Genomic DNA, 26,270 nt, shown 5'->3' with positions numbered 1-26,270 from the left:
TCGATATGCCAACAGAGATCAACTGCGGAGTCATAGATACAACTCGCGCATTATGCACGTCTCTGCCACCGACCAACGTCTCTGGTGCAATTGCATCTGTGGCCGCGTGCGCAGTCACGCGATACAACAGTATAAAGGGACGAAGCGAGCACTGGAGCGGCAGTCTTGCGGCTCACTCTGAAGATGGCTGAACGTCATACAGCCGAAATATTAGAAGAAGAAGGAGATTTCTTGCTGGTGCACACCCGAAACTTAATGGAACAGGATTTTTGCTGTTGCACGACAATGCACGGCCACGTGTCAGTCAAAAAACCATTGAAGCGATCACAAAACTCGGATGGACAACACTGAAACTCCCGCCTTATAATCCTGACCTGGCTCCATGTGACTATCATCTCATTGGGAAACTGAAAGACTCTCTTCGTGGAACAGGTTTGAAGATGATGACTCCCATGTGCACACTGCCAAACAGTGGCTCCAACAGGTTGGTCCACAATTTTACTGTGCGGGTTTACAGGCCCTGGTTCCAAGATGGCGTAAGGCAGTTGGGAGGGATGAAAATTGTGAGCCAGCCGGAGTGGCCGAGCGGTTCTAGGCGCTACAGTCTGGAACCGCGCGACCCCTACGGTCGCAGGTTCGAATCCTGCCTCGGGCATGGATGTGTGTGATGTCCTTAGATTAGTTAGGTTTAAGTAGTTCTAAGTTCTAGGGGACTTATGACCACTGCAGTTAAGTCCCATAGTGCTCAGAGCCATTTGAACCATTTTTTTTTTTTTTTTTTGAAAATTATGTGGAGAAATTAAAATATTGTTCCTAAAGGATGTATCTACACACTGTAAAACTTTCAAACATGTAGAATAAAAGATGGATTTAAAAAAAAATAGTGTGCATTTCTTGTGTAGTGACCCTCGTATATATTAAGGTACCAAATATAAAAATATCTGCACTTATACCCGTCACATTCAGTATATTGAAGGGGTCTCAAAAAGTAAGCTAGACATTAGTATGACAGAGCAAGTAACTTTTATTGAATGCTGCACAACATTTCAAAGTGACCGTTGGTATCATTTGGCCGAAAGTGGCATTTCATTTGGTCCGTACACCTTCAAAATTTCACGGTGGATCTGTGTGAAATTTAGACGTTTTGCCTGTCCCACGTGATGCACCTGTGAACCGCACTGAAATGTTGCATTTTGAATAATTAATAGAATATGTCCCAATCGTTTAATTACTGCTGCAATGCATTAAGAGTACATATTGTTTGTGTAAATAAATGTGTAAAGTAAGGAGAAAAGGTCACGATTTAATGTGAGGAATGTATTTTTTTGCTGTTCCGATAAAGAATGTTCCACAGAAATGTTTATATATCGAAACTGTAAAGCAAGTTGAAGACAATCGCCGTAATATGTTTTTGGATTATATAAAAGTAGGGGATGTGAGCTCTCCCTCTCATTTGTTTTCGATGGCTGTTACACGAAATGTAAGTGTCGCTCTCGTATCTGTAACTTTTGTCTAAATAATTAGGCACTTTTAATCATAACAACTGTGTCTGAATTAAGAACCTACTTTCCTCTTCCATTAACGCCACATCTCAGTTTATTATGTCGCGTTTTAGAACTTTTTCAGGCTGCAGCGAAGGAGAGTTGCCGACGAATTTTTTGGTAACCACAAGAGAGCTACCAGTGTTCAGTCAGCTTTTACGTTATCAAACTTTTACTTCAGCGTCGCAGCGACCTCCTTTACCGATCTTTTCTATCAGTACCTGGGCAAGGTAATTACGCAAACTGCGTAATTTTGACATCGGTCACAGGCCTCTAAACAACACCATCGTTCAACGTTCTCGCCGATGTGATGGGAATCATCATCATCAAGCAAAAATTTTCTATGCACCATTTTATAATTTCGGAAGCATTGCTATCAGTAAAAGTGATAAAAGTATTACATTTTTTTTTACATCAATAATATTATTGCACTGTAGCAGCACTGTGTCTGCAGGGTAGCCAAAACGTGTACTCTCTTCTGACAATGTGGCACTCTTGTTGTGGAAAGGTCTTAGCTTGGGACGATATGTGCAACTCACTTTTTTAAGTCCCCTCGTATATACAGGTCCAACATTAATAAAACCCACAAAGTGTACAGATAGATTTTGACTGGAAATTGGGGGAAATGTCCTATGAACATGTGTCTGGAAATGCATCGTTGCCACGATGAATGAAAGTTCCTCTAACCATGTGCCGTGTGTTCCTTACGTGTTGCATCTCTGTGATTGGTGCAACCTACCGTAAACGCAGAATAGTCCGGTATTCATGTGGGGAACACTCTGGGACGATACTCGTGTATGGTCAAGCAGATGGAAACAGTCGAGAGGCAGCAGGGCTGTACAAAAACAAGTACCCTCACAAACACCAACCATATCCCACAACATTTATAGCCATTTTTGGGCGTTTGTGTGATAGCGGGTACTTCCAGAGAGACGAACGTGCATGGAAGCGGTAGATTGTGCATACACCGGATTTAGAGAACCGGATTCTATAGGATATTGAGACGAACCTTAGTAAAAGCTCCAGGCGAGTGGCCCACCAGCATGGTGTAAGCCAAAGTACGATTATATATATCGTGCATGATAACCGCAATCATCCCTATCACCTGAAGGATTACCAGCAGCAGAGTTCCTTCTAAGGGAGCGCTTTTGTCGATAGTTTTTGCAGCAGACCGATACAATTATGGGATTTCACTCATCAGTTGGCTTCACTGACGAAGCAACCTTTACCAGAACTAGCATCATCGATTTGCATAGCCGGCATCTTCGAGGAATGGCTGAGGCATCTCATCAGCATCGGTTCAGCACCAATGTGTGGGCACGGATTCTTGGCGACCACATCCTTGGACCAGTTATTATCCCGCAACATCTCGACGGAGGAGTACTCGGACTTATTGCGGAATACTCTGGACTGCTTAAGAATGTGCCTTCGGAAATATCAAAGGTTATATTGTTTCTGCATGACGAAGCACCGTTCCACTTCCAAATTACCCCACTTTATCATTGCAGTTCGCTGACACAATTTGTTGTCGCTGCACGCACACCGTCCATTTCCGGACACTTGTTCACAGGACCTTTTCTGGATCTGTCCCTGCAGCTTGACGGTATTATTTATGTTCACCCGGTATACAGGGAAAATCAAGTGAAACGTAACAGCCGTTGTATTTTGTGAAAAGTTTCAGATACTGAAACGAGGTTTTCGGCAAATGAAAGTGCACTAAGCGGCAGGTACTTTGGATGTTTGATAGAATTTTGACACTTGTATCGATCGAGATACTGAAGGAAGTATGGTTTTTTAATGGAATGATATCTTTTTAATGGCATCTGAAGGCGAGCGAAAAGGCGTTATATAATGCTTGTTAATTTTGAGGCTGAAAGAATTCGAGATGTATTCTTAAACTACATCATTGTACGAAGCCCTTGTTTGTTTGCATGTCTGCAGTGCAGAACTGGCAGGAACTGTATCGTCAATCGGCAGCTCATTGCTGCTCAGTGTTCTTTGCATGCAGACATGTACAGGAATGAGAGGTTAAACGTGGTAGTTTCATACGTCAAATGTCAAAAAAATGCTGTCGAAACGCTACGGCGCTAGAGGAATGTCCATCCTGATCGTCGCTGCTTGTCGGGCCAACTTCAGCGTTTAACACGGGACGAGGACGACTACAGCAACTGGAAGTGCACATCAAGAAGCTGTTCTGGTTACGACGCTTGTGAATCTCCATGGGATCAGCAGGACGAGTGCCATGCGTGTCTTGCATCTACACACATTACACCCTTGTCATCTGCCACTACACCAGCCACTCGGAGGACGTGATTCCGAAGAACGTGAGTTCTTTGCCAGTGAAGCAATGTTTACGAATCATGGTAATGTAGCTTGCACTGAAAATCCGTGATGGCTTCGCCAGGTACAACGCCAACGAACGTGGAACATAAACTAATAGCGTGCCACGGTAGTCAATTCCGTTGTGGGACCTCATTTAATCCTATGGTTGTTGAATAGAAATACGTACGGACACTTTGTTACGAACATTCTACCTTTTTTTCTAGAAGAGGTGCCGCTGGTTAAGCGACAGTGTATTTGGTTTATGTCACGTTCCCCGTGTTGCAACACCAATTCTGAACAGAAGTTTCCTGACCGCTGGATACAAAGGAGTGCTTCAGTACAATGGCAGACCAGGTCCCCCAGTTTGACTCCTCTTGATTTTTTTCTGTTGGGATAACTGAAAGACGCAGTCTATGAAGCCCTAACTACACCAGGCCATATGCGCCGTCTCATAGTCACAGCATGCAACGCCCTGTCATCTAGTGTACTTTCATCTGCCCATCTCTATCGAACGACGATTTCAAATATGCCTTGCAGCTGGTAGTAAACAATACATGAAAAACTATGTTTCGTTAAGAAAAGTAATTATTTTGTGGGTGACATGTCTTCTGTCAGTCTAAATAAAAAGTTTAGTTTATTTAAAGTACATTCCATCTACTTATAATTTCGAGTAGACACTTATCCACTGCAGGCGTTAAATTTTTGAGAAGCCTTCAGGCGTCTCCAGGCAAAGAGACATCAGTTGTTCTTGTTTTATTATTATTATTATTATTATTACTATTAACCTAAGAAAGTTCATAAACCAGTTTTTTTCGGGAATAAGGTTGTATATCAGAATGAAGTGAACAACCTACTTTTCTTCTTCGGCTTTGCCTTCTAACTAAGCAACAACGAGGAGCGTTTAAATTGGAATCTGTCTGGCGAAACTGTAGTTGTTTCCACAAAAACCTGGAAATCTAAACTCAGTTGAAATACTTTTCCTAATATCCATCTGATGGCAACGGCCTTAGCGCAGTGGATACACCGCTTCCCGTGAGATCACCGAAGTTAAGCGCTGTCGGGCGTGGTCGGCACTTGGATGGGTGACCATCCAGGCCGCCATGCGCTGTTGCCATTTTTCGGGGTGCATTCAGCCTCGTGATGCCAACCGAATAGTAGCGGCTTCGGTCAAGAATACCATCTTATGACCGGGTGAGCGATTTGCTGACCCCACGCCCCTCCTATCTGCATCCTCCACTGAGGATGACACGGCCGTCGGATGGTCCCGGTTGGCCACTCGTGATCTGACGACGCAGTGCATTTTTTTTTTTTAATATCCATCTGATGCGCCGGAAGCTGACATTTGCCATATATTCATTCACGAAAGTCACAGCTGGCCCTGTATCTATGTTGTATACGAAATGAGGTTTTTCTTAGTAGTGTAGTTGTATCTTGTTGCATGTAATGATAGAGCCTGGCACGAAAACTCTGCCTGGCGGTGTTTACAACGCAATAGCCGACTCTAGCAGCATTGCATTCCAATTTTAGAACATTTCTCGGATTCTTTAGCGAAGACTTTCAACCTCAAAATTAACAAGACTTATATCATTGTATTCATCTTTTCAAGCTCTTTCGGATGCCGTTAAATAAGCTATATCACTCCGCTTTAAACAATCGCACTTGCTTTAATGTCTCGATTGATACAGGGGATAAGACTCTTTATCACACACCGAAGTGCGTGTCTCTTAGCGTACTATCATTTGCCGAAAACATCGTTTCGATATCTGTAACTGTTCACAAAATAAAACGGGCATTGCGTGACTCACTTTGTATATATTCAGTCACCCGTATATGAATGCGTGTGTGTTGTCCTCAATGCAAAACGTAACGACGTGTACATGAGACGTACAGGTCCGTATTTCAACTTCATACACTCAAACTGAGCTGGATGAGTACGTTACGAGTCTTTGATCGTCACTTACCGAACTACTGCGTAGGTTATTTGTCTGTATCTACGGGGTGGCTAAAATGAAAGCGACCCGGAACATACACTCCTGGAAATTGAAATAAGAACACCGTGAATTCATTGTCCCAGGAAGGGGAAACTTTATTGACACATTCCTGGGGTCAGATACATCACATGATCACACTGACAGAACCACAGGCACATAGACACAGGCAACAGAGCATGCACAATGTCGGCACTAGTACAGTGTATATCCACCTTTCGCAGCAATGCAGGCTGCTATTCTCCCATGGAGACGATCGTAGAGATGCTGGATGTAGTCCTGTGGAACGGCTTGCCACGCCATTTCCACCTGGCGCCTCAGTTGGACCAGCGTTCGTGCTGGAGGTGCAGACCGCGTGAGACGACGCTTCATCCAGTCCCAAACATGCTCAATGGGGGACAGATCCGGAGATCTTGCTGGCCAGGGTAGTTGACTTACACCTTCTAGAGCACGTTGGGTGGCACGGGATACATGCGGACGTGCATTGTCCTGTTGGAACAGCAAGTTCCCTTGCCGGTCTAGGAATGGTAGAACGATGGGTTCGATGACGGTTTGGATGTACCGTGCACTATTCAGTGTCCCCTCGACGATCACCAGTGGTGTACGGCCAGTGTAGGAGATCGCTCCCCACCCCACACCATGATTCCGGGTGTTGGCCCTGTGTGCCTCGGTCGTATGCAGTCCTGATTGTGGCGCTCACCTGCACGGCGCCAAACACGCATACGACCATCATTGGCACCAAGGCAGAAGCGACTCTCATCGCTGAAGACGACACGTCTCCATTCGTCCCTCCATTCACGCCTGTCGCGACACCACTGGAGGCGGGCTGCACGATGTTGGGGCGTGAGCGAAGACGGCCTAACGGTGTGCGGGACCGTAGCCCAGCTTCATGGAGACGGTTGCGAATGGTCCTCGCCGATACCCCAGGAGCAACAGTGTCCCTAATTTGCTGGGAAGTGGCGGTGCGGTCCCCTACGGCACTGCGTAGGATCCTACGGTCTTGGCGTGCATCCGTGCGTCGCTGCGGTCCGGTCCCAGGTCGACGGGCACGTGCACCTTCCACCGACCACTGGCGACAACATCGATGTACTGTGGAGACCTCACGCCCCACGTGTTGAGCAATTCGGCGGTACGTCCACCCGGCCTCCCGCATGCCCACTATACGCCCTCGCTCAAAGTCCGTCAACTGCACATACGGTTCACGTCCACGCTGTCGCGGCATGCTACCAGTGTTAAAGACTGCGATGGAGCTCCGTATGCCACGGCAAACTGGCTGACACTGACGGCGGCGGTGCACAAATGCTGCGCAGCTAGCGCCATTCGACGGCCAAAACCGCGGTTCCTGGTGTGTGCGCTGTGCTGTGCGTGTGATCATTGCTTGTACAGCCCTCTCGCAGTGTCCGGAGCAAGTATGGTGGGTCTGACACACCGGTGTCAATGTGTTCTTTTTTCCATTTCCAGGAGTGTATTTAACGCACCTTAAGACAGGAAACACAACATACATCATCTGCCACAGGGGCAGATAGTTTGCATTAGTGTACAGGAACAAAGACAGGGTCGTACTCCTCTGAATTAGCCCGAATTTCTCTCATTTTAACGTTCTGGTCACTATACGGGACATATTTTGGAGCAATCAGCATGTTTCCTGACTTGTTCTGTACTTTTGTGAGTTAGCCTTTCAGCAATGTGAAACGCCCAGTGTCTCCGTCTAAGAAATTTTTTCAGTAATAATAACTTTTTCACAGCCTTAAAGCACCCATGAAGTATCGTGCAGGTCTTATGTGAATCAAATCTGTGTCGTAAACGACTTCGTTAGTGCGTGTAATACACTTCCTTAGGAGTCTTGTAATAAATCTGAGGATGTCGTAATCCGCCATGCCCACGGCTAGACCGTTACACCAGAAATCGTTCGAAACGGGTAACCCAAAATGCTTATCATATGTAACTGCCTTTGGTTGACAGACAATCGTTTCATCTGTTTATTCACATTACATTGCGTTTATTAATGCTTAGAATCAGCTGCACCCGGAGATGATAAACTGCAAGTCCCTCGTTCCTTCGCAACAATATTCCAATGATAGCACCTCCCAGTACCAAACTGCATTCTTTGCGCACAGCTTCACGGGGCTACAGAAGTCATTTGGTAGGTCGTTTAGAATCGTATACCGCCAACAGAGGCGGCCCTGTCTCGCTGTCTTTCTGCAGACGGTGTAGAACTTTCAGAATATCCCACGCTATTTTAAATCTTAAGTTGGTCAGACGAACAGGCGAACAGGGCCCCGAGGCTGTAAATGGCTGGTCTTGCAGTCATATACGTCACAAAATATAGGAGGGTACCAACTGCTACATTCATTTCATGTCTGGCCTTTCTACGTTTTGCTATGGGAACAAAATAGGTCGCACAAATAACGCCCCTCGTGTAGACACATCCTCAGACCTGCACCAGTGGTTACATACGCTATGGTAATGGTGCTACGTTGTCATACTGTCGATATAATTAGAGATGGCAGAACACTGCAAACAAGATTGCTAGTCTCCGCTAAACTGGAAAAACTGACGTTGAAAGATAAGTAAACATGCTGCCTACCAAAAAGGGAAGACTTTAGTAAGCATAACAAGAATGTTTCGCGTAGTAAAGATAGTAAAAAAGTAGCTTTTATTTTACACGGAGAATGTCGTATTCTTACACTGCTTCCAGTGCATTCACAGAAGCAGATCCATACCAGTAAACCCGTTTGTGCTTCATTAATCAGTTTAGGGGTTAATTTCCTCATTCGGCATATACAATAAGCGATTTGTACCTTTTTTTTTTTTTTGAAAAACTAACGAAGCATTCAACGTAAAGCTTTTTCAACATTATATAATGATTGGTGGACAACATTTTCTGATTTCTGTAAGAAATTCAGTCATCATTAAGGCCCCCCTCCATCCGAGGAGTTGAAGCTGCTCAGTTCAAAATGAGGTGTCTCCATGAGGGAAGTACCGCAATCTGTAAATCTTGTATGAGGTCAAACCACAAACGATTTTCTTAATATATAGGATATTACGCACGGTTTAATAGCACGGTGTTTTGAAATTTGAAAAAATAATAACGTGGTGGTCACTTGAAACAGAGATGTAGTTTAGTCGTATGTTTTTGGTCACATTTTTTTGCAATAACTAGTGAATAAATTAAAATAAAAAATAGCCCATTACTATTTGCGGACAAACCCGCGAACTAATTCAGCCGAATTTCAGAAAGATATCTTTGTTTGTGTGAACGCAATTAATTCCGTCATGTTGAGATGCAACGTATTTGCCAGCAGGGTCTAACGGATAATTCTTTGCTTTAATGTATTCGTCAGTTATTGGAAAAAACGTGACCAAAAATACATGACAAAACTACATCTGTGTTACAAACCTTCGCTATTTTACTATTTTTTACTAATTTCAAAAAGCTGTGTTATTACTCGGTGCGTAGTATTATACAGATTAAGAACGTGTTTTTTGTTTCAGATAAGATTTACCGACTGCGAGACTTCCGCCATTGACAAACTTCATTTTGGATAGAGCAGCTTTAACTCCTCGGGTGCGGGGGCGTAATGATGACTGAAGTTGTTACAGAAATGCGAAAATGTTGTCCAAGAATCAATTAATCATGCGTAAAAAGGTTTACGTTGATTGCTTCATTGGTGTTTCCAAACTAAATCGTAAAATTTCCTTATTTTGTAGACTGACTGAAGAGAGTGGACCCTTAAGAACCATTACGAAACCCGTTCATTTACAGTGTGGTTATAAAGTCTATAAAACATTCCAAAAAAATCGGTACAGATAAATGGCCAAGTACAACGTACGATATGATGTAGTGTATGAAAGACAAATTCTCGAAATTTATTTTACCATGTTTATAAATATTGTGTGTCCTCCTGGAATCACACAGCAGACCTCTAATCAATAGACTAACTCTTGCCATACCCGACCCATCGTATCAGGTGTAACGGTAAGAACAGCTTTTGCAATGTCGTGTGGTAGGCCTTCAAGGTTCTGGGGTGCAGGTGGAACAAACACGCTGTCCTCGATATAAACAAATACGCAAAAATTCTCAAGTCCCGCAACCGTGGTGGCTACTCGGGTGGCGCCAGGTCATCGGCCACAACACGACCTGTTCAGCGACGTGGCGACGTTTCGTTCATGTCATCTCGTACACAACTGTCGAAATGAGGAGGGACATTGTCTTGTTGAAAAATGAAACACCAGCTTTAAGTTTCACGTTGTGGCAAGAGTCGCAGCTTTCACGTTGTGGCAAGAGTCACAGCTGCAGCCTGTCGAAATAGATGATACCACTGACAGTTACCTCTGTGAAGAAGAAGAGTCCATACGCCGCCTTGTTGGACACAGCACAGAGTGCGTTAAATTCCTCGGAACTTAGTCCAGTTCGACAGCTGCATGTGGGGTCTCTCTCCCACTTATGCGAGTCTTGTGACAGACTCATTCCGGAAAGATGAGAAGTAGCTTCGCCGTTGAAGTTTAATTTGCTTGCAAAGTCTTAATTTTCGATACGGTTCTGCATTTCAGTACAGAACAACGGAATTTGTCATCGTAGCTTATGGTTTACAGGAGCCATAATTTGTACGGAGCACTCCTAATCGCTTACGAAGGATTTTTCACACTTTTGGCTGAGGAACGTTCAATTCTCCACTACCTCGAGGGGTAGAGTTTGTTGAACTTCGCAATATCACGTCCCTCGCACGGTCTACTGTCCGTTCTGACACGTCACGTCTGCTCGTGGTCGGCCCAAACGTTTTCTGCATCTATATCTACATCTACATACTCTGTACTCTGCAAACCACCGTGAGGTGCATGGTAGACGGTACGTCCCGTTGTACCAGTTATTAGGATTTCTTCCTGTTCCATGCACATATGAAGCGCGGGAAGAATGATTGTTTGAATGTCTCTGTGCGTGCAGTAATTATTCTAAGCTTAACTTCACGATCCCTGTGTGAGAGACACTTAGGAGATTGTAGTATATCATTTAAAGCCGGTTCTCGAAAATTTCTTAACTCAAACACAGCTTTCTTAATAGTTTACTTTTGTCTTCAAGAGTCTGCCATTTCATTTCCATCAGTATTTCTGTAACACTCTCCCACTGATTAAACAAACCTGTGACCATTCGTGCTGCCCTTCTCTGTATGCGTTCAGTATCCCCTGTTAGTCCTATCTGGTACGGGTCCATTCCAGGATGGGTCGCACGAGCGATTTGTAAGCAATCTCTTTAGTAGACTGATTGCAATTCGCCAGTATTCTATCAATAATCCGAAGTCTACCACGTGCTTCACACACTATGTGATAATTCCAATTCATATCCCTGCAGAGCGTTACACTCAGGTATTTCTATGTGTTGGCCAATTCCAACAGTGACTCACTGATATTTTAATCATAGGGTACTACGTTTTTTGGTTTTTTGAAGTGCACAATTTTACATTTCTGAATATTTAGAGCAAGTTGCCAATCCCTGCACCATGGTGAAATCTTATCAAGATCTGACTGAATATTTATGCAGCTTCTCTCACATAGTACTTCATTGTAGATAACTGCATCACCTGCAGAATTACTATTAATATTGTCTGCAAGGCCATTAATATACAACATGAACAGCAACGGTCCCAACACACCATTCTGGGGCACACCCGAAGTTACTTCTACATCTGACAATGACTCTTCGTCCAAGATAATATGCTGTGTCCCCCTTACCAAAAAGTCCTCAAGGCAGTCACAAATTTCACTTGATACCTCATATGACCGTACTTTAGACAATAAGCGTTGGTCCAGTACTGAGTGAAATGCTTTTTGGAAATCAAGAAACACTGTGTCTACCTGGTTTCCTCGATCCAAAGCCATGTTCGAAAAATGCGAGTTGGGTTTCACATGCCCATGTTTTCGAAAACAATGCTGGCTGGCATTGAAGAGATCATTCTGTTCAAGATACCTCATTGTGTTTGAGCTCAGACTATGTTCTAAGATGTCAAGGATATTGGACGGTAGTTTTTTCGATCACTTCTACTACCCCTCCTGTAGACGGGTGTGACCTGTACCTTTTTCCAAGAATTGGGCACGGTTTTTCTTTTTTGTTCGAGGAATCTACGACAGATTATAGCGAGAAGAGGGGCTAACTAAGCCGCAAATTCACTATAGAATCCGATAAGGATTCCATCGATCCCTGGAGCTTTGTCCGAATTTAACAATTTCCGCTGTTTCTCAATACCACTGAAACTAACGCTGACTTCACTCATCTTTTTAGTGGTACGAGGGCTAAACTGGGGCAACGCTCCTCCGTTTTCTTTTGTAAAGGAACATTTGAAAACGGAGTTAAGCATTTCGGCTTTGCTTTCCTACCCTCAATTTCAGTTCCTGTGTCATTCGATAGGGACTAGAGACTAACTTTGGTGCTACTAACAGCCTTTGCATTCGACTAGAGTATCTTTGGATTTTTTGAAGTGTCATTTGACAGTATTCCGCTACGGTAGTCATTGAAGGCATTGCTCTCTTGACAGGCCAACGCGTTTCATTCAGCATCTCTCTGTCTGTAGCTCTACGTTTTGTTTTACAGTTATTATGCAGTAATCTTGGTTTTCGTAGAAGCTACTCTGCAGTGACTGTATACCATGGAAGTTCTCTCCGAGTATGAACTGTTCTACTGGATACATTCTGTCTAGTGCGAGGTCAGCTATTCTTTTAAACTTGAGCCAGGGTTCCTCTACACGCTTCTGACCTGAGCTGAAAGTTTCAAATTCCTCATTGAGATTCTCATTACTTTTTCATTGCCAAAACAACTATTCTCCTGGAACTTGATGTACCACTTTTCTATTCTCTTGTCCGACTAACAGTGGCCAAATTCCGGCACAAGGAATGCATCCTCTTTCGGCGGTTCTTTAAACAAAAGTACTGGCACTAGATTTAAAAAAAAATGGCCAACTACGAGTAGGATGCCCGCACTGAGGGTTCAGTTCAGACTTAATTACGTATACAGGCAGTTCATCCAGTTCTGGGGATCGAGTACCTCGGCCATTTAGACCTGTTGTCGACACTGACACCAGTGAAATTCGGTTGGTTGTTTTAAAAGAGGGGGGTAGGGGGTCATCGGTCCCCCGTACCGATTAAAATAATTCCACAAGGGTGGGAGAGAAATAATTCATACATACAAAACACACATGGAAGAAAGAAGTAAACCACAAGAATGACAGAAGGGCAATAAACACTAGAATGGACAAAATTGGACAAGAAAACCACAGAGGGATGCAAGAAACATGTAGAAGAGACCAAAACAAAACCTTTTAGGGTGGGGATTTTAATGTGTGGCTGGCTTCTCCTTTTTATTGTCATGGTCAGCCAACCACTCGGTGGAGGACACAGAGGGACAAAGGACATGCACTAAAAGATCAAATGAAAAAACCCACCCTCACGAATAAAACGTAAAACTAAAGCTGCTGTTGAGGCATTGTCTCCTAACACCGAAGGCAGGGTGCTGGGAAAGTTAAAAGTCCGCCACAAAGCGGCCTAAAAGTGGGCAGTCCAGCAAGAGTTGGACACCCGTCATTCGTGAGCCACAGCAACACTGAGAGGACTGCATGGAAGACTTCCATACATTCGTAATCACGAGGACCGCATGGAAGACTTCCACACATTCGTAGACACCTCAACTACATGTAGTTTATTGTGCGTACTGTTAAGCCATTCCGTCTCCCAAAGCTGAAAAACCCTGTGGCGTAAGGCAGAACGAAGGTCAGTTTCGGAGATGCCCATCTCCAGAAGCGGTTTTCGCATAGCCTGTTTGGCCAGCCTGTCGACAAGTTCGTTGCCTGGGATTCCGACGTGTCATGGGGTCCACACTAACACCACTGAACGGCGGGACCGTTCCAGGGCATAGACGGACTCCTGAATGGACACTACCAAAGGATGGCGAGGGTAGGACTGGTCGATAGCTTGTAGGCTGCTCAAGGAGTCAGTACACAGGAGAAATGACTGGACAGGGCATGTGCGGATGTGCTCAAGAGTAAGAGATATGGTCGCCAGGTCTGCAGTGAAAACACTGCAGCCATCTGGCAAGGAGTGCTGTTCAATATGTCCTCCAGGAACATACGCGAAGCCTACGTGAGAGTCAGCCATCGAGCCGTCGGTGTAAACCACTTCATGGCCCCGGTACATGTCGAGAATCGAGAGGAAGTGATAGTAGAGAGCCGCAGGGTTAACGGGGTCCTTAGGGCCATGTGAAAAGTCCAGAAGAATCTGCGGCGTAGGCGAGAACCATGTAGCTGTACGTGAATGGACCTTGAGGAGAGGTGGTAACAGGAAGGACTCCAATTCAGACAGAAGGGACTGGACGTAAACCGCAATCGTAAGCTCTGACCTGGGCCGCCAATGCGGGAGATGAACCGCCGTGGTTGGGAAAAGGAGACGATAATTCGGATGCGCAGGAGAACTACAAACGCGTGCAACGTAACTGGCCAGCAGTTGTGCACGCCTAACCTTCAATGGAGGGACTCCGGCCACCACGAAGACACTGGTCAGTGGACTCTTTCTAAAAGCACCCGTCGCTCGGCGAACGCCACAGTGGTGCACTGGGTCAAGTAAACGCAACGCTGAGGGCGCTGCCAAACTGTAAACCAGACTCCCAAAGTCAAGGCGGGATTGAATAAGGTCTCTGTAGAGCTGCAGCAGCGTAGAGCGATCTGCACCGCAGTTGGTGTTGCTCAAGCAGCGGAGGGCATTGAGGTGCTTCCGCTTAAGCTGACGAAGGTGAGGTAGTCAAGTCAATTGGGCGTCGAAAACCAGTCCTAAGAATCAATGTCTCCACTACAGTGAGTGAATCGTCATTAAGGTAAAGTTCTGGGGCTGAACGGTTCGACACCGACAGAAATGCATGATACATGACTTCGCAGCTGAAAACTGGAAGCTGTCGACTAGAGCCCACGACTGCACCTTGTGAATGGGTCCCTGTAGGCGCCGCTCAGCAACACCAGTACTGGAGGAGTAATACGAAATGCAGAATCCCTTTGCATACAGAGAAGGTGAGACCGACGGCCCCACAGCTGTTGCTAGACCGTTTATAGCCACCAAAAATAGAAAGACACTCAATATGGAGCCCTGTGGAACGTCATTCTCCTGAATGTGGGGGGAACTATGGGAGGTACCGACTTGGACATGGAAAGTATTGAGCGACAGTAAGTTTTGTATGAAAATCGGGAGTGGGCTCCGGAGAACCCTCTCATACAATGTAGCAAGGTTATGATGTCGCCAGGTCATGTATGCTTTACGTAAGTCAAAAAAGACGGCAACCTGATATTGGCGTCTGGAAAAGGCTGTTCAAATGGCAAACTCGGGGGACACAAGATTATCAGTGGTAGAGCGACCCTGGGGGAAGCCACCCTGACATGGAGCCAGTAGGCTACGTGACTTCAGGACCCAACCCAACTTCTGACACACCATGTGTTCCAGCAGCTTACAAATAAAGTTGGTGAGGCTGATGGGCCGGTAGCTATACACATCAAGCGTGTTTTGACGGGGTTTGAGCCCCAGAATGATGGTGCTCTCCCGCCATTGCGATGGAAAGACGCCATCGTACCACATCCGGTTGAAGATGACGAGAAGACGTTACTTGTAGTCAGACGAGAGATGTTCAATCATCTGACTGCGGATCCGATCCGGCCCAGGAGCTGTGTCGGGGCAATGTGCAACGGCGCTGAGAAGCTCCCTCTCTGTAAATGGGACGTTATAGGGTTCACTGTGGCGTGTAGTGAACGAGAGGACTTTTCTTTCCATCCGCCGTCTGACGATGCGAAAGGCTGGGGGGGGGGGGGGGGTAGTTCTTCGACACAGAGGCTCGAGCATAGTTCTCAGCAAAGTGCTCGGTAATCGCATTTGCGACGCTAGATAACACGCCATTGATGTTAATGCCAGGGACACCTGTTGGGTTCTGGTACCCAAAAAGACGTCAGATCTTTGTCCAGACTTGGGAAGGTGACGTATGGCACCCAATGGTCGACATGTACCTCTCCCAACACTCCTGCTACCGTAGTTTTATAAGCTGGCGAAGACGGGAATGGAGCTACTTAAAGACTATTAGGTGCTCTAGGGAAGGGTGCTGCTTATGTCGCTGTAGAGCTCTCCGACACACTTTAATTGCCTCAGCGTTTTCCAGCGATCAACAAGGGACTGTCTTTCGCCAGGGGCATCCTAAAGTACGAGGGATCGCGTTTACCGCCGCAGAAACGATCGTTGTAGTTTCCTGCTCAACGACAACATGGATAGCACCATATGGAGCAGACTCAGCGGTCACAGCAGAGCAGAAGGTTTCCCAGTCTACCTTGTTTAAAGCCCATCTGGGTAGACGTCCATGGACATGACGCTGTGAGAGTGACAGGAAGATGGGGAAGCGGTCACTATCACACAGGTCGTCATGTGCTCTCCAATGGATAGAAGGGGAGAAGTCCAGGACTGCAAGCCGAGAGATCAATGGCCGAATATGTGCAATGTGCCACAGTGAGATGCGTGGGGGTACCTGCATTTAAGAGGCAGAGGTCGAGTTGTGAAAGTAAATTTTCGACCTCCCTACCTCGGCCAGTAAGTATGGCGCCACTCCACGAGGGGTTATGTGCGTTAACATCTCCCAAAAGAAGGAAAAGAAGAAGTTGATCAATCAGTGCAGCCAATACGTTCGGTGATACTGCACCATCTGGAGGAAGATACACATTGCAGACAGTTATTTCCTCCATCGTTCTTCTCCTGACAGCATTAGCTTCAAGAGGGGTTTGAAGGGGCATAGGTTCACTACATACTGAGTTCAGGACATAGACGCAAACTCCACCTGACTATTATAATCGCTACGGTTCCTGTAATATCCCTTATAGCCACAGAGGGCAGGAGTCCGCATTGCTGGAAACCAGGTTTCCTGGAGGGCAATGCAGAAAGCAGGTGTGAAGCTTAACAGTTGCCGTAGCTCAGCGAGGTGGTGGAAGAAACCGCCGCAATTCCATTGGAGGATTACGTGATCGTCAGACTGGGAAGCCATGAAACACTCAGTGAGGCCTGTGCGATCGACATCCATTGTGTCTGAGGGCCCAGCGATATCTAGTAGGTCCTCAGCGGACGCCAGAATCTCCACCTCATCCTTAGACACGGAGCTTGTAGGTAGTGGGGTTGTGGGTGCCACTGCAGTGCCTTGGTTCTTGAGGGTCTTTTTCTATTTAGGTTTCTCTCGCTGCTCCTTAGGTTTGCCCAGCTGGGAGGGCTTCACTGATTCAGTCTCAGGAGGAACGTGAAGCCCTATGATCAGCTACCTGTGCTTGCTTCAGCCACTGGTGGGTGTCAGCTTTGCCACTCATAGGAACCTGCGAAGGGACTGACCTAAGAGATCCCTTCCTGGCGAGAGGAGCCGAAGGAGACTTACGCTTATCTAGCTGAGAAGTGGGACTGACATCCCTGATGGTTGTGGGGGTGTTGCTCCTGAAGTAGGTTCTGCAGGAGCAGCAACATGGAGGGAAGTGCCCTCCACCATCAGGGGAGCAGGTGGAGTTTTACGTCTCTGAGAGCCAACTGTACCCAGCAGAACGGAAGATGGTAGAACCTTTGTTGTAGCGGCCTCTTATATTTTCTCTTAGCCTCAGTGTAGGTCAGTCTGTCCAGGGTTTTGTATTCAGTTTTCTGTCTTTCTTTCTGGAGAATCCTGCAGTCTGGCGAGCAAGGCGAATGATGCTTTCCGCAGTTGACACAGATGGGAGGCGGGACACATGGAGTATTGGGATGTGAAGGACGTCCACAATGCCGACAGGTGACTCTGGACGTACAGCAGGAAGACATATGGCCGAACTTCCAGCACTTAAAGCACGGCATCGGGGGAGGGATATATGGCTTTACGTTACAGTGGTAGAACATCACCTTGACCTTCTCGGGAAACGTGTCACCCTCGAAGGCCAAGATGAATGCCCTGGTGGCAACCTGATTATCCGTCGGACCCCGGTGGAAGTGCCGGACGAAATGAACACCTCGCCGCTCTAAATTGGGGCGCAGCTCATCGTCAGATTGCAAAACAATGTCTCTGTGAAATATGATACCCTGGACCATATTTAAGCTCTTATGGGGCGTGATGGAAACAGAAACATCCCCTAGCTTGTCACAGGCGAGTAGCGCCCTTGTCTGGGCAGAGGATGCTGTTTTGATCAAGACCGACCCTGTCCACATTTTGGACAAGCTGTCCACCTCCCCAAACTTGTCCTCTAAATTCTCCACGAAAAATGAAGTTTCGTTGACAAGAAAGATTCCCTATCAACTCTCGTACATACGAGGAACCGGCGTGAATAAGCTTCGTTGCCATCCTTAGCCTGGCGTTTCTTCCATGGTGTGGCCAGGTAAGGGGGGAGGGGGGGGGGGGGAGGGACGATGTCCAACCTGATGCCACCCACTCGAACCAGGGGCCCTCCCCATGGGCGCCACCCAGCCGTAGTAAAGGCTACCTGGCAGGATGGCCATTGCCGGGGGTCCCGATGCCCCAGGGTGACGAGCACCTACTCCTTGGCATACGCGGTGAGTTAACGGGGCAGGCATCAGCAGAGCGATCCCTGTGTGGTCAGGGGCCTACAACCAACAGGGTACATGGTGGCCCCACCACAACGGACGTGCTACTGTGCTAGATATCAGGCGCAAACGAGCTAAGAAGTCCGTTTTCGTCAACAGCGCAGAAAGCGATACTGCACAGAGGACGGAAGAAAACGCCCCCAGGAGAGTGACATCGCCCAACAGCTGGAGAATGAACGGAAGTGCAGATCCACGTCGACGGAGGATGCGAGAGGTCTCAGCGCATGATGCATCATGTAAGGCGCCCTTCCTCAATGGGCTTGCTCTTCGGGAAAATTTTGTAAAATGGAGGCCAAACCGTACAGGGGACCATCACATAAAGGCCGAAACATGTGTGACTCTTAGTCGCGTCTTACGACAGGCAGGAATACCTCTGGCTTATTCTAACCCCCGGACCCGCATGGGGGCGAGATCTGACCTAGGAACTGCAAGGTTTTCGAGAATGTTTTAATTTCAATAATATAAATGACGGAGGCAGACGACCATTATTATAATAATCACTGGTTATCCATTCAGGCTGACTGGATCGCAATGCTAAATGTCGAACATTAAATGTCATCGCTCATTGCAGACTAGTCTTCGAATGCGTGTTTCACATACCACTTAAAATGCCATATCTACGTGCAGTGATTGCTCCTGGTTCTCAGATGATGGATAAATCCGGAACTCGTCATGTGAGCAATAAAGTCATTCCTTGCTTGATATTTGACTTTTACCACTGCGACGCTGTCAGCCTGAATGCGGAAATACTCACTGTTTTAATTTCAAGTCTGATGTCGGATAGCAAATGACAAACGAAATATTTATTTTCGTGTGGTGTAGTTACAAATGAACAATTTTAGAATTTTTTTCTTTACTTATACTGTGAAACCTTGATTCTTGTCAAATTTCATGATTCTGGGCTAACGGGAAGTACCCTATAGGTTTTGATGAGTGAGCTGGTGAGTATCAAAAATGGCCGTATCCTTTTATTGCATCGACTTGGAAGTTTCAATATTTTACACCGCCAAGCGATGATAGACCTCATTATCTGGTATAAAGTTCAAATTGATACTCCTACCCGTTTCTGAGAAGAACTGTTTTTAACAGCCTGACAGACAGAAAGACAGACAGTCAGACAGACGGAAAACAAAGTGGTGCAGTGAGAGTTCCGTTTTTATCGACTGAGATTCGGAACTTTTGAGAGCTTGTCTTTCACGTACTGTATAGTTGTATTATGGTATTTGCTGCTATTTCAAAATGAAAACTAAAGCAAGACCCTCGTCCATTTCTTTCCAGGCATCTTAATTGTTACGGAAAATAGCGTAAGTCCGGTTTATCAATATTATCGTGTAGAACAGCGGTAGTAGAGTGCAATATCTCCACGAATCTCTTGAAAAAATAATCAGTTATTATACTCTCTGCCAACGGCCTTGCCGCAGTGGTAACACCAGTTTCCATCAGTTCATAGAAGTTAAGCGCTTTCGGACTTGGCTATCACTTGGATGGATCACCGTCCGAATCTGCGGAGCGCTGCTGGAAAGCGGGGTGTACTCATCCCTTGTGACGCAAGTTAACCCTGTGGAGCATAGCGTCCACTACAGTGGACGTCTGTTAATGGTCGTTTCTTTGGCATTTTCAGTCAGTCATAAGGCTGCAAATGCACACAGTTTACTGCAGTGAGCACTCCCTACTGGTGTTGTGTCCTGCATGCATTTTCAGCGTCATGACTGACTGAAAACGCCAGAGAATTGACCATTAAAAGTTGTCCACTGCAGTGAAATTCATGCACCACAGGATTAACGAGCTGCTTGATTGAGACATGGCGGCTCCGGTCATAAAAGTTGACAGCGGCCGGAAGAGCGGTGTGCTGACCACCTGTAAGAGGTCCATGATTAAAGATTTTTGTTGCTAGCGCACTCGAGCAGATGTAATTTCGATGTATTGCTCACGCGCTGCCTGCGATATGTAAGCTATAAGAGAATCTCAGACCAAAGAGCAGTGTTGACTGCAAGAGGAGTAAGTAGTTGCTAGCGAGCTGTCTGGTGTATCGTGTTAGCTGGGCCGGTCGTGGTGGAGCGATGGCGGAGCCTGAGCGTTGTAATACACTCCTGGAAATGGAAAAAAGAACACATTGACACCGGTGTGTCAGACCCACCATACTTGCTCCGGACACTGCGAGAGGGCTGTACAAGCAATGATCACACGCACGACACAGCGGACACACCAGGAATCGCGGTGTTGGCCGTCGAATGGCGCTAGCTGCGCAGCATTTGTGCACCGCCGCCGTCAGTGTCAGCCAGTTTGCCGTGGCATACGGAGCTCCATCGCAGTCTTTAACACTGGTAGCATGCCGCGACAGCGTGGACGTGAACCGTATGTGCAGTTGACGGACTTTGAGCGAGTGCGTATAGTGGGCATGCGGGAGGCCGGGTGGACGTACCGCCGAATTGCTCAACACGTGGGGCGTGAGGTCTCCACAGTACATCGATGTTGTCGCCAGTGGTCGGCGGAAGGTGCACGTGCCCGTCGACCTGGGACCGGACCGCAGCGACGCACGGATGCACGCCAAGACCGTAGGATTCTACGCAGTGCCGTAGGGGACCGCACCGCCACTTCCCAGCAAATTAGGGACACTGTTGCTCCTGGGGTATCGGCGAGGATCATTCGCAACCGTCTCCATGAAGCTGGGCTACGGTCCCGCACACCGTTAGGCCGTCTTCCGCTCACGCCCCAACATCGTGCAGCCCGCCTCCAGTGGTGTCGCGACAGGCGTGAATGGAGGGACGAATGGAGACGTGTCGTCTTCAGCGATGAGAGTCGCTTCTGCCTTGGTGCCAATGATGGTCGTATGCGTGTTTGGCGCCGTGCAGGTGAGCGCCACAATCAGGACTGCATACGACCGAGGCACACAGGGCCAACACCCGGCATCATGGTGTGGGGTGGGGATCGATCTCCTACACTGGCCGTACACCACTGGTGATCGTCGAGGGGACACTGAATAGTGCACGGTACATCCAAACCGTCATCGAACCCATCGTTCTACCATTCCTAGACCGGCAAGGGAACTTGCTGTTCCAACAGGACAATGCACGTCCGCATGTATCCCGTGCCACCCAACGTGCTCTAGAAGGTGTAAGTCAACTACCCTGGCCAGCAAGATCTCCGGATCTGTCCCCCATTGAGCATGTTTGGGACTGGATGAAGCGTCGTCTCACGCGGTCTGCACCTCCAGCACGAACGCTGGTCCAACTGAGGCGCCAGGTGGAAATGGCATGGCAAGCCGTTCCACAGGACTACATCCAGCATCTCTACGATCGTCTCCATGGGAGAATAGCAGCCTGCATTGCTGCGAAAGGTGGATATACACTGTACTAGTGCCGACATTGTGCATGCTCTGTTGCCTGTGTCTATGTGCCTGTGGTTCTGTCAGTGTGATCATGTGATGTATCTGACCCCAGGAATGTGTCAATAAAGTTTCCCCTTCCTGGGACAATGAATTCACGGTGTTCTTATTTCAATTTCCAGGAGTGTATAAGGTAAAAGCAGCCTCGCGCATATGTAGTATTGTTATCTCAAGTCCCATGTAAATGTTTTAAAAATAATCTCTTAATAATAATCTTTCTCATAAAAAGTAACTTTTGACGATCATTCATTTCAATTTAAAGATTTTACTAATTTCTCCAATCCTTGGTCATCCCGATTATTGAAAGGAAAAATCAGTTGTTTCTTTTTATACATGACAAATCTATCGGCCAGCATTGCACTGGGCTATGCCACAAAAATTTCTTATAGGAGCAGATATATACGCGTTATCCGGCGACCTTATTGAGGTAAGATTTTTCAATTTATTCAGAATGAATTTTCAGCGCCATGACGCAGCACTGCTGACGTTCTAAATTTACCAGTTTAAATTCACAGTCAATTATATTATTGAAAGGTTATAAGTGAGTCACATTTTTTATTATTGATAGATTAGTCACATTATATTATTGGAAGGTTACGCTAAGTGTGAATGATATAAATAATTACTGTTTTTACTGTTGGGAGGTTACGGAATTTATTTTGTGGGGAGGTTACACTTGTCGACAACCGGCCAGGATCGTATTTTCTTTGCGAATTTCTGAGAGGTAGTCAGTTATATATCTGCTCTTATTTACTTAATATTAAATGTAGTTTGCACCTGGCGCAACGCATTTACTAATTTGTCACTCTTTCCTTCACATATCATCGGCAATTTATTGCTCTTTGTTGTAATTGTATTTGTTCCATTTTTGCTTTGTCTTTGTTTCATTTTGTGCTTAACTTTGATTTATGATAATGCCGCGAAAAACTGCTAACAGTACATCGCGATGTGCAATGAGTGAAAAAGCCGACTCGAATAATTTGACCGATCATACTAGCGACACTCAGTGCAATAGTGATAATCGTGTAATTACAGATAATCAGTGCGTACCGACCACTAGTAATGACTTTAATCCTAATGATGAGCAAACACATTCAATTATGTCCACAGTAAATGTAACAATTGATGACGCGGCACGTTCGAGTCTCTGCCAGGAAGTTTCAAATCAGCGCACACTCCTCCAAAAAATAAATCATGCCGATGTATTTTATTGAGATAAATATTCTTCACAGGCTATTCCTCGCATTCTTTTCTATACTTTTTGTTTGTCCTGTCTTAGTTAAATCCAGGCATTCGGCTGCATGTTATTACTATAACTTAATACTTTGCTTGAGAAGAGAGTAAATGTTGTCTGTATTTGTATAATAGCTAGAGCTCACAAGTTTTTGTAGAGCTTTTCGTTTTGTAATTGATGACCAAACTGTGCCTCAGAGTACTACCAATAATAATAAAAGCAATAACGACTAAGCAACACCAGACATATTCCGCACGCATGTAATGCACCACGTGTGCTCAGCTCACCCCTAAAGCTCTGACCAGCTGCACGTCCTCCTCATACTTGTGGTAGGAGTCGCTCGCTACGTCGCCGTTGGATCCGTCGTTAATGTACTGCGAGCTGTCGTGCGTCAAGGTGTCCCAGATGCTCACTCCTTTGCCTGCAACACGTCGCAGCAATCACCGTAAAATATTTCTGCTGTATACGGGTACAGTCCTAAACAAATGTCAGAATACTGTTTGCAGCAATGGTACATTGTAAGAGTTGGTCCAAATTTCAGTTTCTTAAGTATCAATCGGTAAGGCTCCCTCTTTAGTGTGCTAGAATAACTAGACATAGGTATTACAAGAGAGAAAACTTGAAAAAAATCTTCGATGAGTCTAATTTCCGTTTAGAAAGGAGCGAGGTACAGAAATATAGAGGGCGCACGTAGGAGTACAAATTGCCTTCCAAAGAAACAGAAATAATTTTAAATTAGACTAATTCATTTAGTGCCATTATTTATTTATCGTCAGCACATTCATTTTATATATATATATATATATATATATATATATATATATATATATATAGAGAGAGAGAGAGAGAGAGAGAGAGAGAGAGAGAGAGAGAGAGAGAGAGAGATCATTTACACAATCTCGAAGAAAGCTAGCGAGGGCAGATGAATGTACGAACTACTGCGTAAGTTTGACAGACCACGCAGCCACATTTCTGATCGGGAGAATATACAGATGACGATCTGTTAGAGAAAGTAGAGGTAACAGAGAGAAAAAGTCCTGGGGTCGTATTGGATAATGGTGGAAAGACTCAAGGGAAACTAATTGCTTTCATAGGATTTATCAGTGTAGAGAAGTGTCCAGCAATATAAGGAGATGCAAGATGTTTCAAATCCTTTGACACACAGACGTATGCTACCAATATGTTCCAAAATTTCAGAAGCTGCGATATCGTAACAGCAATAATTGTTTTGCCCTAATCACTGCACGCCTTTGTTATATATAGTGTGTTCGCAAGTTCACCTATTATTGAGCGCATCACATATTTACTTCGTTTTCATACGTTTTACGCATGACTCTAGTAGGTTCTTGTTCCTTCTTTATTCATTTCATAGACTGTATTAATCAGATAATGTAGATCATCCACTGTTACGGACTTTTATCGTTCTATTCTTGCAACAGAGTACCGCAGGGTCCAAGGACCCTCTGCCGGTTCACGTTCCTCCAACTACTTCCCGCCTGTGCGGAATTCTGGCGTTAGCGCTAACAGAGGGCGCTGATTATGTGCGGAACTATATTTTCTTTCATTTGTGGCTCCTTTAGCGATTTGTTTTATGTTGTTTAATATTACCCGATGCAATATCAATGGTGTTTAATATTTATGTCATTGTCTAGAATATTGACAATAGAGCGTATGTCAACCACCGTTTTTTAACTCTTCGTCTTTTTAACAATATTACTTTTGTCGTGTTCTTCTTTTTATTGCTTTTTATTACTGTAACACCTTTTATACTTTATAAGCTTATTACAGACTTTAACTATTGTATCTCCCTTTTATTTTCGCTGTGTCAATTAATTATTGAGAACTAGTGTATGCCGACATTAGCGACATCTGGTCAACTTGCAACACAAACATCTTGTGGTTACTGTACGGCAGCTTGTTTTAAACAGTAGTGCTATTGACAACATGCCTCGTGCATGTGATTTGGTTTATATGTATTTGACGATGCTGGTGCTGATTCCGCATTTAACATTTGACGACTCCACTATAGCTGCAGTACATTAGGACAATGATTTTATGAAACAAGTATGCCTCTTCATATTTATAGCGCACAAATGTAAATTTTGTCGGTACTACTTTTCAATATGCTCTATGTATTGTTCTTAAGCTGTATACAGTTTGCGAGTGTATTCATATTTTTCCTATTTTTGCTGCAGATCTGATGATGGTCATTAAAGACCGAAACCGGTAATCTGTTAAACAAAAACGATTGTGACCATAGACGCAAATTAAAGAAACTTATGTTCCAAAATGCCGAGCATAAAAGCGGGATATTCCCGGGGCGCAGATCTGGTGCTCTGTTGGTGATGGAAACGGATGATCAAGTTGTTTTGGATAGCCATTTGGACTGGGGATCATTTGCATACCCAACAGAAGGATCGTCTTATCGTAGCTACCCTATAGTAGTGGGCCAAAGTTTGATCATTACACACTTCCTCCAGATTAGGTAAATGAAACAAATCGGTTGGTTCTTTCTTCATTGGATGTAGCCTACGCTGGAGTCTCATGGAGGTACCATTTAGTTCATTTACGGTTTCTGAGAAAACACGAAAAAAGCATCTTTCACCATATTTCATCGTCAGTAGCGAATAGCGAGATAACTAGCAGCAAAAGATTACTCAAATGTTAACGGTATATTCTCTAAGCATTTTCTAAAATCTTTATCCGATATCGAGAAATATCCCAAAAACATGGTTTTTGGGTATCAAAACCGAGCAGTTATTTCCAAGACGGTCACGCATAGCAAATGACTGTAATTTTTACGATATGTTCCTAGGGTCTCGATCTCGAAGATCCTTGAAAATTTTCTTGATATCTTCATCCTTTTCCGGGGCACGGAGGTTCAAAGTTACATTTCATGTACACGTAAAATACGCAGGTAAATCCGGTGTGAGACGAGAACGTGGTTTGTAAAGCGTCGTAACACGGAGAAATGTGATGCAAAGCGTCTCTGTTATCATCATAATTGTTCTTGGAACCCTGAGTTGTAGTCATAAGGCACACGCAAAATTTTTGTTTGTGTTATTTCAATTTCACGTAAGTAAACTATCAGAGTTTTACTGACCGGTAAATTTCTTTTCATATGAGTGACATGCCCAGCTGTAGAAAGAAAAAGAAGGCATTCAGTCCAAAAATACGCCTATCTGTTAACAAAT

General features: G+C 45.3%; 1 protein-coding gene across 1 annotated transcript in view; it reads right to left on the bottom strand.

The window, feature by feature from the left end:
* LOC124622704 (myrosinase 1-like) overlaps positions 1 to 26,270 on the bottom strand; it is a 109,646-nt gene that overhangs the window by 55,704 nt on the left and 27,672 nt on the right. The window contains exon 2 of the mRNA XM_047148494.1: positions 23,364 to 23,497. Within this exon, the coding sequence (XP_047004450.1) occupies positions 23,364 to 23,497 (134 nt within the window). The remainder of the gene's footprint in view (positions 1 to 23,363; positions 23,498 to 26,270) is intronic.

The sequence above is a fragment of the Schistocerca americana genome, chromosome 7 (genome assembly GCF_021461395.2).
Source record: "Schistocerca americana isolate TAMUIC-IGC-003095 chromosome 7, iqSchAmer2.1, whole genome shotgun sequence".
Taxonomy (NCBI): domain Eukaryota; kingdom Metazoa; phylum Arthropoda; class Insecta; order Orthoptera; family Acrididae; genus Schistocerca; species Schistocerca americana.
Note: the sequence above shows the minus strand (reverse complement) of the source record. Positions and strands in the feature narration are given on the sequence as shown.